This window comes from Sarcophilus harrisii, chromosome 3 (assembly GCF_902635505.1).
Source record: "Sarcophilus harrisii chromosome 3, mSarHar1.11, whole genome shotgun sequence".
NCBI classification, from domain to species: domain Eukaryota; kingdom Metazoa; phylum Chordata; class Mammalia; order Dasyuromorphia; family Dasyuridae; genus Sarcophilus; species Sarcophilus harrisii.
In genome coordinates this window covers 448811981-448824812 of record NC_045428.1, presented here as the reverse complement: position 1 = coordinate 448824812, position 12832 = coordinate 448811981, and the positions used below count along the sequence as shown (strand labels likewise).

The following is a 12832-nucleotide window of genomic DNA, read 5'->3' as shown; positions in this document are numbered from 1 at the left end:
GCTGATTGGCTGCAGGTGACATCACTGCTTTCTAGAGAAGGAGCTAAGATCACTAGATATTTTTGGAGCAGAGCAGAGCACTGCACTCACCTGCTAGTGGCCCCAGCAGGTTCCCCAGCCCCCTCCCCCAATCCCAGCCCATGCTGCACTCCAGCCCCTCGGTGAGGGAAGGGGGAGGCGTGCAGCTGCAGCGCTCCCTCCTCCTCGGTCAGAGAAGTGAGGCAGGGGCTAGGCATTTTGGGAAGGAACCCCCCGATTCCCCAGGTGAGGAATTGGGGGGATGGCGAACATCTCAGGGGACACTGAGGCCCAGGTATCTGCAGCATGCACACAGAGATGTTGGGCAAGGAAATCACAATGAGAAAGCAGCCTAAGGACAGGGGGCCTGGAGGCTGCAGACTGCCCAGAATGGAGGGCTTCCCTCAGATGGAGGGAGCCTCCTGCCCTGTGGTGAGATGGAGAAAGGGTCCTGGGAGATAATTTAACAATGATGGGGTGAGGGTCAGCCTGCTATGCTCAAGTTGATTTTGTGAAGCCCCATTCGGGAATGCAGGACTCTGGATAGGAAACCTGCAGGAGACAGATCGGGGAAAGGGGCATCTTGGCTGACAGAGCCACTCCTGGCTTGGCTGTTCTCACAGCTCTGGCTGCTCATTTGCACCTCTCTTTGCCTGATTTTCACTGCATCCCCAATGAAGCTGTTGGTTTCACACCTCCTCTGGCTGGAGAGAGCTTCTGGGCTTCCAGCTGCCTCCTAGCCAGCCCCCAGTAAGCGGAGAACCACTCCCTGACCTCCTTCCATCCTCCTTATTCTAGCGACCGATACTGGGCATAGCTGGCATGGAGGGCCCTGCAGCCACTGGGCTGGCACTGCTCCCACCTCTGCCCTACTCACAACCCCGAGCTCATCTGCCTGGTGGAAAAGGAGGAGGGGAGCGCCGAGAACGGAGCCAGGAATCTCCCAGGGCCCCCGGTCTGGGTTTCTAATGCCACAGATACAGGAAGGGAAAAAGCCCAGGTTGGGCTCAAACTCTGCTATCCCTCAAATCCCCCTTTCCAGCACCTCGTTCCTTTGTGCTCTAGAAAAAACAATCCAACTGGCAATACTGAACATCCTACTGGATAGGATAGCTGGTATCCAATGCTAATGGACCTGTGGGTGTTTTGGATTGAGCCCCAAATGCTTCTCTCCACTCCAAGAGCTCTGGGAGAGGTCCCACCACACTTTTCCTTTCCCCAGATGTCTCCCAAACTCCTAACACTGGTGTTTCCTCAGAGTCAAAACTGAGAGCAGCTTGCGTGACCATCCTGGTCCCAGAGTGGTTAAGGGGCTTGTCCCCTAGGTGTCCCACACACCTAGGTTCCAAGTCACGGTTTCTGCTTAGAAGTCACTTAGTGCTTTTTCGACCTAAGTCATTCCCCTCTTAGAGGGGATCAAGACGTATGTGTGTTGAGGGAAAGAGGAAGAGAAAGAAAGAATATAAGATCAAAGCTAATGAACAAAACAGAGATGAAATTGCCTAGAAATTAGGTAGGGGATTCAGGCTTCTGTCCCCAGGGAGGGGAATTGCCTTCATACTCCAATCCCTCTGGTATCGTGAAATATTTATCTATCCTTTTTCCTTTATAGCACTAAATACACACACACACACACACACACACACACACACACACACGCAGAGGAAACAGTCTTCTCTCCTTCTTGCCCACAGCTCCCACTGTCTTGGAGCCTGTCTGTCTCCTCCCTCAGAATCTATTCTTAAAAAAAAAAAATTTATTTCAGCAAATTTTAACCCCAAATACATCCCTCTCTATTTCGCTGTACTTCCTTCTGCTCCTCAGATGACTGAGGGACAGCTCCAGATTTAGACTCTATGCCTTCATCCCCCTCTTCAGCCCCACTAAACACAATGAAAGAGGTAAGACCTGGGGGCACTTACTCATAGGTTCCCTGGGTTGTCTAGGAAGCCTAGAAATAGGATGTAAAGTTAAGAGAGTAATGGAGGAACGAGCCACGAAATAAAGAATTGGAGGTATGGGAACAGAGGCCCAGTAAAAAGCATAGAGCACAGAAGGAAACCGGATCACCCCTGACCCTTACTGTAATACTTGGAGTAGGCACTTAATAAACATTTGATGAGTGAATGAAATGAATGAATGAATCCATTAAGAGATTCAGAGAGACAGTGACAATGCAAAAGTCAGCCACTGAAACATAGAGACCAAAACCCTTAGAGGATCACATTCAACTTGTCCAAGTCTAAAATGAAAAAGGGAGACTTCAACTCAATTCAATAAACATTTATTAAGTACCTACTGTATATAAAATATGGTGGTAAGCAATAGAAATATAATTCAGGGAAAAAATGATCCTTACTCTCAAGGAGTTTACAGTCTAATGGAGAAAGGTGTTGAATTGGTAGCCCAGTTTAATAAGAATTGTGAGACTAGAAATAATTAGAAAAGAGAATGACTCTTGGATGGCCTTGCTATGGAAATTTCCCAAAATGAGCAGTACAGTAGAGAATCTCTTGTGTATTCACTGATCCCTCCCTCAGAAGAACCAAGGGGAAGAGGTCAAGAGACTTGGTGAGTCTTCACATAACTCCCTACTGAATAGCTCATAAGTTTAGGATTTGAGGAAGTAAAAACTTATATCGACTTCTTTTTCTTTTTTTGAGGAAAAGGGAGCAATAATTGGATAATTTGCTTAGTGAGCCAAAAATATAGAATTTGCCCAGACAGTTTTAGAATGGTCATACCATCCCTTCTGGGATCTGGCTGACCTTTTGGGGAGCCCATGAGGTACAAATCTCAAACTCTCAAGGCCAGGTGGTAATCAGCAGGCATCTGGGCCAAAGGCTGTAGTTGGCAACCCTTGGTTAACACAAAATAATCACACACCTACAAGAGGCTGGCACAGCCCCCACCTCCAAACTGGAGCTTCCCTGCTAAGTGCAGAATTAGAGGTAGGGGGGATTTCAGAGAATGAAGCCACAGATCCTTTAACTTTGAGTGCCCCAGACTAGATAAGGGAGGATAGATGGGGAAAGACAAGTAGGACAGATGGCTTTTTGTTGTTACTCACACTTTCTTTCTTGACAATCTCATGATCTTGAACCCTAGATGAGCCAACCAAAGACTAAATCATCTATTACAGACTGAGGAATACAAGAAGGAGGAGACCCGTATAATCTTATATATGCCAAGGATGGTAAGATAAGAAATGGATTTGGAATCACAAAATAAAAACTCTAGAGCTAAAGTAACCTTAGAGGGTCATCAGGTCTGAGCACACCATTTTACAGATAAGGAAATTAAAGCCTGGACTGCCCTAGGTCACAAAAGTGGTGGGATTCAGATCCCTAATCCCTCATTTTTAATTTCTGCAATCCAAGGATTGCAAGCACGAAACTTGTTTCCAAATCCTTCCAACGAGGGAATTGGACCCAATGACCTCTTGGGTCATTTATGACTTCCGCAATAAGATCCTTCCTTACAGGGGTCTCTATATCAGGCCACCGTTTCCCAGTCTTACTGCAAGACCCTCAAATTCATGACCAAATCCTTGCAACCAGCAAAGGGAGTGGGGAATGGGACTTTCCCTGAGAAGAGTGAAATGTGCTCGTCGGCTTTTCAAGCAGAAGAGGAAGCAATGGTGGCCTCCATCCTTAGGCTCTCTGCCCGGTTACTTGGAGTCCTGGAAGGCAGTCTGGCTTACTTTGAGAAGGATGGCACACTGATGTGGACTAGACGTTCCCCAGCAGTGGTCCTTATCCGCACCATCCATTCCTCACGGACCCAAGCTTAGCAATCCAAGGGACAAGATCACTCCATCTTTCATCCCTGAAGATCACTGCTATCGACTCTGCCAGCCTCCTACCCCTTGTTGCCACAACTTAGTTAGCATCATGACACCTGCTGCTAAGGAGGAAGTATTTGAGGATGCTGGGGAAGTCTGACCAAAGGCCTGGAGAGGACCCCTCACCCAAGTTAATATGGCCCTAAAAGGAGTCCGAAGGAAGGGCATCCCTCCCAGCTCTTATTCTCGGGCCTTTCAGACTGGGGATGTCTTAGGCAAATCCAACCAGGTTTCCCCAGGTAGAGGAATAGGTTCCAACCAAAAGAGCAATAGACTTTCAAAGGGCTGAGAGTCATAAAGCCCCCTTTCTCCACCGATGGGTGTACCCCTTACCTCAGTCAGCTTCTGATTTCCCCACTGCAGCCCGTGAGGCAGGGCTATATTAGCAACTTTAATTTGCTCTCTACTAGATTATATCTCCAGGAGCCCTTTCCCTGCAGACCCGCTGACAGGAAGGAAGTCAGTAATTCAATCTCTGATCTTCGTTAATGGCTTCTCAGCAGAAAAGCAAAACCACGCCTGCCCACACCCAAGAATTCCTCTCCTCCCCAAAGTGCCCTCAGGTTCAGGAACCCCCATACTCCCCACATGGCCACACATACTCACATGCAAAAGTATGGGCCCAAGTTTAGGACAAAAGGGGCCTGGGAAAGCACCACAGCCAAGCCCCCTTTTTGCTCAGCTTAGCAGGAGGAAGGCAGACCTTTCACGTGGTCTGTCCTTGGGAAGTGTGAAATATAAATACAGTATTTACTCACCTACAAAACTTGGGCTCTTTCTCTACTTTGAAGCTAGAAAATGAGGACAATCACTCACCTTGTGTAGTGTATGAAAGGGAGGCTGGGTTGCAACTTGTATACAACATGGTCTCATGTATATATAATATTTCTCATCCCAAGAGAGACCAATGAGGGAGTTGGGGGGAGGGGAAAGGATAAGAGAAAAATATCTAAGAGTGGATTTTTTCCCATGACCCCCTCCAATCAAAGGTGACAAGGGTCTCCTCCCATCCCCATCCCTCACAGAATTCCTTCCCCGAGTTCCTTATGAAAGCCCCTAACGCCCTCCCTATCCACCTCTCTCCTGCTTATTCATGCAAAAAAGCAAAAGAGCAGAAGATTCAGAAAGAAAAAATAGGTCAGTTGCCTCTAGCAGCAGGGTCTGTGCCCATGGGCAGTGCCCGAGAGGAGACCAGAGCATTAGCAATTTTTTCCCTTCCCTCAACTCCCTGCCATCACCAATACCAAAGATCTACCCACTCCTCTTAGTTTTCAGTGGAGAAGGAAAAAGGTTTTTTCCAAAATATCCCTATGAGCTTCTCCCCTAGCTGCCCCCCATCCCCTCCAAGACCTCCCTCACTGCCCTTCCACAATGGGGACATCCCAGACATCTTTTAATCAAGCCATTGGTCACACTGCCTACCAGCCCCCAGACTATGCTCTCTTCCAAACTGTCTGAAACCATGGTTGCTCTCTCTACAGAGAACAGCTAACAGTGTAGACCAAGTGCCAAAAGAATGCATTTAAGGGGACTCTAAAGCCAGCCTTCAGATAATCCTCTCCCCTCACCCTATTTCTCCATCTAACCCCTCCTCCTCCTCCTCCTACACACACACACACACACACACACACACACACACACACACAATTGGGCATTCTCACCAATTAGAGCTCTTTTCACTAATCAGATCTAGTAGCCCTAATGAGCTACCCAGACTACTCTAAGCAGTACATGGAGAATAAGCCTTATTCAACCATCACCCAGGCCTTGTGCAGACACTGTGGTAGCCATGGATTTAGGGGGAGAGGGCTTGGAAAGCTGGGGAGGGGGAGTAATAATGATAATATCTCTTGGAGCAGAGCAGGAATATGAGAGAGCCTGAGCCCAGTGGGAAGCAGGAGAGGGAGATGGAAGAGAAAGCAAGGAATAACATGATAAATTTCAAGGCACAGCTTCCCATTTCTATGCATCCCACCCAGGCAATGGAGAATAGCAATGATTAGGAGTAGGGAATGCAGATGTAAACAACATAGAGAGAAAGTAGCCATGAAAAGGGCAAGCACAGGAAAAAGGGAAGTGAGCTTTCAGCATGATGGCATTGAGAAATATTCTTATAGAGAAATGGTGAGAGAGATGGAAGGAACAGAAAGGAATGCCTCCAGGAACAGATCAAAGAACAATTAGGGAAACTAGGAGGGAAAATAAGTGTAAGCAGAGCAGGAAAGAGTAGGAAAAGTACTGAAAAAGAAGGGATAGGGAAAGATGGAAACTCAAGAAGATGCTGAGTCTCAGAGTTACCCTGCCTAGGTAGCTACAGCTCCTTGGGTAACTGGATCCAATGTTGCTGTCTCAGAGTTGTAAACATGAAACCATATAGGACCGAGGACCCAGTGATTCCCCAAACTAGCCATGTGTCATACAACATGCTGGCAGCTGAAAGCTGATGCCTTCCCGTGCCCCCTGGACAACTCCTTTCAAACCTTCCCTCTCACCAACCTCTTTCAGGGAACAAGCTAGTGAACAGACATGTCTTCCTGCAGCATATGGACACTTTGGTCATTTCCCAAACCAAGTCTTACCACAAAATTATGCTTCTCCCAGATGCCCTGCAGCCTTTCAGACTTTTCTAATCACCCCCAAAAGAGACAGAAAGAGAAAGAAATGTCCCTCTTCACTCTGCAAGGAGGAGAGCTGTTTCATATAGAACAGATAGGAGATGACTTGAATAAATCAAAATGGGAAGAATGAAGGTAGAGAAAGCATCGAGATAAGGAACTGCAGTGATTATCACCAAAGAACCTAGGCAGGGACAAAGTAGGAAGGGTGAGGAGGGAAAGTATTAAGGCTTCCACAAGCCAGGAAAGAGAACACCTACCTATTGACCTGTATTTCTTTAAGGTACCCTTCAAGAACCACAACTGGCTTAGGCTCATAGAATTTAGGTTGTAGAAAGCCATTTCACCACAGAACAGTTGTCTGAGACCCTCAGTACATTGCCCTTCACAATCCCCTATTAAATGAAATGAGGTGCCTGAAGCTCTAACCCAACCCTCTAATCTCTAATAGTGCCCATTACAGCTAGGACTCCAGCTCAAACCTTCATCCAGCTCTTGGCATCTTACTCTGTTCCTGGACACCATTTCTTTTAGTAGTAGCTATCAATCATTCAGTCAATAAACAACTATGAAACTACTATATACTAGGCAAAAGACAGTTTGCTCTCAAAGAGCTCACAATCTAATGAATCTACCTTAAGAGTCATAGGTCATGGCCTCTGGGTAGGTAAGGGTACTTCTTTATATGAGAGACTGCCTCTTCCTTCCCTTAATATTTCTAACATATGTTTTATAAGATTTCACTTATATAATGGGTATCATAATGCTTGTCTATTTTTAAAATTAATATTAGAAGAAATTTAAAGAAAGCATTTATGATTCCCCTCAGTTATGTGGAAGAAAGTCTAAAATTATTCTTCACAGCTTAAGGGGACAACTAGGGCCAATACCTAGAAATTGCAGGGAAATACAAAAAGGCAGAAAATAAGTAAAAATTGATTGCAAAAATTCAAGCTATGCAAGAATACTTCATGAGGTAGTGAGTTCCCTGTTGCTGTTTATATACCAAGGGCTAGATGAATTGAGAGTTGTAGTGGAAATTCATAATTTGGGTAGGCAGGTTTTTAAGGATCTTCAAAGTCCTAATTCTGATATTCTGATTTTCAACAACCCATGACACATGTCCCTGATAGTGTAGAGGTACAGCCTCTGGCACATAGTAAGAGCTTACTATATGCTTGTTGATTGGCAACAACTGGATCCAATATCTTCCAAAGCAAATTAGCCATGTCTCCAGCATTGCAGACCTCTAAGCAGGGACAAGAGGCTGCATAGCACAGGAGAAAGAGCATGAATTTGGAGTCCAAAGACCTGATTCAATTAACTATTACCTGTGGGATCAGAGTCAAGACAATGAACTTTTTTGGTCTGTTTCATCATCTACAAAATGGGGAAGTTAGAGAAGATGTTCTTCAAGGTCTCTTCTAGCTCTAAAATCCTTTTAGGGTTACCTCTCCAACTCCCACCTGAAAAACTTCAAAGGTGAAGTTCCATCCACATGGTCACTGTCTCCTTTGCAAATTCCAAGTTGCTTTTTGGGTAAGGCTAATCTTTGCTTCCCTTAAAGTCATGTCCCCCTCTACCTTTCTACTGATGTTTAATAACTAGAGCATCCCTAGTAATAGTCAACTTAATCACACATCTGATCTTGATCTCTGATGTCAGCTTGCAGAGATTTTTGGAAAAGTCATCTCTTCCTTTGGGGAGTCATGGAATCGAGAGCATTCTATGAGTAAGTTCACTTGTAAGAGACACACTCAGTCTCAGACATAAATGCAAAGACAGCCTCCCACATATGGATTTACTCATTCTTATACACTGGCAGACCCCTCCCAGCACCATCTAATTCTCTTCCTTCCCTGTAAGGGGTTATAAGACAATAAACAGTTCTCATTTGCTTTCTTCCAGGAGGGCAGGGAAAGTAGCAGCCCTATGTGTCCTTCACACGACCCTTTCCAGGTTCTGACACGATTCTGGCTCCTCTGACTTTCCAATGCAAATAAGCAACTCTAATGCCTAAGTTCATTCCCTGTGGATACCTGGGAAGCAGAGTCTCAAAAGAAGTTCCCTAGTCTACTGTAACCTAAGAAGAGGTTCTGAGCACTTTTCCAACACTTCATGGTGACACCACAATTTCTCCAATTTTTTTCTAATGAATGTATACTGAATTCCAAAGTGCATAGAGGGGCTCCAGGAACCCAGAGACATCTCATGCTGAAAAGTGCCTCCAGAGTTCAATAAAATCAGCCACCTTCTTTCAGGTTAAAAAAAAAAAAAAAAAAAAAAAAAAAAAACATAAACTCATTTAAAACAGATGGGCATTTCTTCAAATTTAAAAAAAAAAAAAAGAAGAAGAAGAAGAAGATCTGTCATTTTCTTAGGGAAACCCAGTCCTGTGATTTGGAAGTTCTTAATGTCTAACTATTCTCTCTTTTGCTGCAGTGAAAAATCCACTTTCCCCTATTCAAGCCTTAACTAAGAGGTAGAACGGCAGTTTTCCCTTAATAAAAGCTCTTTTTCCTACTCTCCCTTCAAGGTCTAAACATCATTCAGCCCTCTCACTTTCTCTTTCCGAGAGAAAATAGGGTTCATTCTACTTTTCCTTTTGCTCTTTCACTAACTGTCTCAGAGAAGTAGAGACTTCGATAAGGATAACTGAAGGTGGGCAAGGAAATGGGAGAAAAACTAGCAGGAAAGAGGCCAGGAAGCCTAAGATTTTCAAATGCAAACCCTATTCAGACCTAATGTCTTCCCTCTCCCCAAGTTTTTTCATCATGACTCAGTTTCCCCACCTAAATGAGGAATTGTAAGACCTATCAATATATTATTTGATTCCATCCTATAGTCTTCCCCCATCACCCTACAGAGGTCTTCCCTCCCCCAAAGAAGGTGGGGAGTGTGGAGACGGAGGAGGGGGCACTTCACTCCAGGTCTACCCCACCCCCAGCCTAATTTTGTGCGGTCTCGGCAAAAGGCGCCTTCTGCTGGTCTGCTCTGTCTCTGCACCGCAGGGAAGCTGGGGGGGGGGAGAGAAAAGGGGGGCTGCCTGCCCTGCCCACCCCTTCCCCCACTCAGTTAGAGGGGCGTCTCTCTTTAGGGTTGACATCCATGCACGAATCCTCAGCCCCGCCCGGCCGTTCCCTTCTGGCAGCGGTCTCCCGGCAGCCTTTATGCACTTGCCCCGCAGCCAGATCATAGGCTGGAAGCGGGGGATCATGAGCTCAGTGCCCTGGCACCCACCCGCCCTCCTCTTCCCCGACTTCCTTACAAGGACTCCTCACAAGTCGGGGGTGCCACACCGAGCCAAGCACATAGATCTCTTTCCCCAGTCCTCGGCCTCCCCAGCCAGCGCCGGCGGCACACGCACCCCCGTCCCTCTTTTACTGGGCTTTCCTCTCCCGTGCCTCCCCGACCCTACCCCCGATTCAGGGAGAAATAAATAAAAAGGGGAGATCCCGCAGAGGTTCCGATCTGAGGAGCCGCAGGGAATTCCCCCTTTCCGCTCCGCTGTGGATCTTGGGGGGAAGTCTCCCTCCTGGGCTCAGTACTTCCCTGGGAAGTTTGCGCCCGGCTTAGGGAAAGGTGCGGGCAGGGATGGCAAACACCCCGCAGCCCCCGGAGAGGCTCTGGCGGGCGGTCGTGGCACAGGATGAAAGCGGGATGCTTCTGGGGCGCTGAGGAAGCGCGCCCAAGCGCCGCTGTTCGGTGCCCACCTTGCCAAGAGAGCAAGGTGATGTGACCTTAAGCTGCCAACTGCGGGGAGGGGGCCGTCTGCTGCCCGCGGGGCTGCAGTGTGTGTGCGTGTGCGTGTGCGTATGTGTGTGTGTGTGTGTGCGTGTAGCCTTCTCGGGTCCTCCTTCCACAGCCGGATAGCAAGCCGAGCGCCCCGCTCGGATGAGTGGCCGGGCTGAGACGAGATTTATTTGAGGGAGGGGGGGCGAACGAGGGGCACCCCCACCAAATAACCCGCAAACTGCCTGCCTTGCTAGCCGGAGTTGAGAACAAGCCCCCTGCAAGCCCTGCGTTGTCGCTTCGCTGGGGAGAAGCACTCCGTCTTAATCTTCGCCAAAGGAAAAGTCTCGAGAAGTGGAGATAAGGGAGTTGCGGGGACGGCGGAGGGATGCCCAGGATCTATAGGAGGCATTCTCTTTCGGATGCCGGGTCAGCCCCAGGGCCCCCGGCACGTTCTCCCCCGCTGCCTCCCGCCCTCCAGATGCGGGCAGGGACGGGATGGAGAGGCAAGTTTTCTTCCCTGCCTGGGAGGCAGTTCTTCCAAGTGCGAGTCACCAGTCGGGGACTCTCTCCGCGGCAATTACGGACGCCGGGCGTGCAGCTAGCTCTCTCCCAGCTCGGGAAGCAGGGAGCGGGGGAGCCCAGGGAAAGGGAAGCCCGGGAGCCGGGGGGGGCTAGGGGAGAAGGGAGGGGACGAGAGGTGGCGGCAGGAATGGGGGCAGAGCAGACACGCTGTACTTCAACTCACCTTGAGCTGCAAGACCTCTGGTGCTGATCACACTTGCTATCAAAGTGGCCACATACCAAATCATAGTACTACCGCCCGCCAGCCAAGAGCGTCATCATATCTCAAAAGTGCTCCTCTTTGCGCAGACTTATCATGCCCCGGCCCCAAAGCGGTGTCAAGGAGCCCCCCGGACGCCCTCTCTCATGTCCTGCTCCTTTCTTCTGGCTGCCTCTCCTCCTCTCTCTCCATCCCTCCTTTCCTAGCGCAGCCCCTCTCTCTACCCTTATCCAGGCAGCGGCGGCAGCACCTGCACTACAAGCAAAGGCAGAGCTGAGCCAATGCTATGGTGAAGCCTAGCCTGGGCCCCAAGCCGCTAGGGCCGCCCCCATCTCCTGTCCATTGGTTGTCTCCCGGGGGAGTGAAGGGTGATTGGCTCAGAATGCTGCCCGTCCCCGTGCGAAGGAGGCGAGCCCCGTTTCAAGGTGCGTTGAAGTGTGGAGAGCACAGAGCCGCAGAATCATGCGCATTGCCAGGGAGAAGGCGTTTTAGCGTCTCTGCTCTGCTCCCTGCTCACACTGCATGGCAAGTTTCTAGAGGGAGAGATGGGAACCCTCAGGGGCTGCTGCTGGGACCCCTACCCCGGCCTCACCTATCCTGGATGGCGGCAAAAGGAGAGGCCCATACCCACCCACCCAGGGCGCCAGACATTTTGTCATCAATTCTGCGGACAGCAGCTCCGGGAGGAGGGAGGATGCTGATTCAGTCATGGGGAGACCCAGGAACAGGCAACCTAGAGATGAGGGGGAATTTCCTTCCCTGGATATCTTCCAGACGGAAAAATACCGTCCCCAGCTACCTTTCCCCAGTCCCACCTCCTTCGCCTGGAAGGCCAGGCTTTGTCCAGTCCGAAGGCAGGGGAATTGACAAAATGACCTCTGAGATCCCTAGGACTCAAACTGACTCACTCAAGACGGGGGGGGGGGGGTCACAGGCCCGGACTCCTAACATAAATACCCCCCCTCTCACCCCTTAGATCCCGCTCACCAACATTACTCCCAAGTCTTAACTTTGAGCAACAAAAAGTTTTCCTTCCAAATGGAGTCACCAGTTGGTGCACATAACTCCTATCCCAGCCCACCCATGTCAGCCTAGCCCCACCGATCAGCACAAGAGTGAGAGAGAAGAGAGAGACCAGAAAGGGCTCCCTTGCAATGGGACCCTCAATGAGGAGCTCTGGCCGGCAGGAGGAAAGGAAAATCATCCCACCCAGCAAGGCAGTTAAGCAGACTAAAGGGGCTTCAACACTCCCCTCCCTCACCCACACCCACCAAAGGTATTTGCAGAAGGACTAAATGAGTGTCATGGAAACATCTCCTGCAAGAAGTCACCTCATGCTGGCATTTCGAGACTGCAGTAAAGATGTGCTCCTTCTTTTAAGGAGCCGCAACAGCAGCAGCAGAGAGAGGCTCACAACTAATCAGAATGGGATGCAGGGGGAGGGACAGTGGTGCAGAGGAGGAGGAAAGACAGGGAGTCCCCCACCTTCCCACCAAGGAACTACTGAGAAAGAGACAGAAACGCAAAGAGAGAAGCAGAGGGCATTTTTAGACACCATGGGCTTGGAAACCTGAGGAATAGCTTCCCCTAAATCCATTTCCAGCTGGGCCACTCAAGGTGACTGAGCTACCTTACAAGCTAGGTAGAAGATGATTTAGACTTTGAGGATAGTGGAATATAACTCATTTCCATCCAGACAAGGCCCAGATTTTAGAGGTCCAATATAAACTCCAAAAATTAGAACTTTTTTTGAGGGGGGAAAGGGGAGTTGGTGAACTACTCCTCCCTTCCCAGCAGCCTAGAGGAGAAATCTCAAATGAGCCATTTTTAAAATTTCTG

At 48.7% G+C, this 12832-nt stretch overlaps 1 protein-coding gene across 7 annotated transcripts in view; it reads right to left on the bottom strand.

Moving 5' to 3' along the window:
• IGSF9B (immunoglobulin superfamily member 9B) overlaps nucleotides 1-11270 on the bottom strand; it is a 70109-nt gene extending 58839 nt beyond the window's left edge. For 4 of the 7 annotated variants that reach the window (XM_031960874.1, XM_031960875.1, XM_031960876.1 and 1 more), the window contains exon 1: nucleotides 10958-11270. In XM_031960874.1, coding sequence (XP_031816734.1) covers nucleotides 10958-11021 — 64 coding nt within the window. In that variant the 5' untranslated portion in view covers nucleotides 11022-11270. The remainder of the gene's footprint in view (nucleotides 1-10957) is intronic. The other 3 variants (XM_031960879.1, XM_031960880.1, XM_031960881.1) reach the window with 2 other exon arrangements.
• Nucleotides 11271-12832: the final 1562 nt, after the last annotated feature.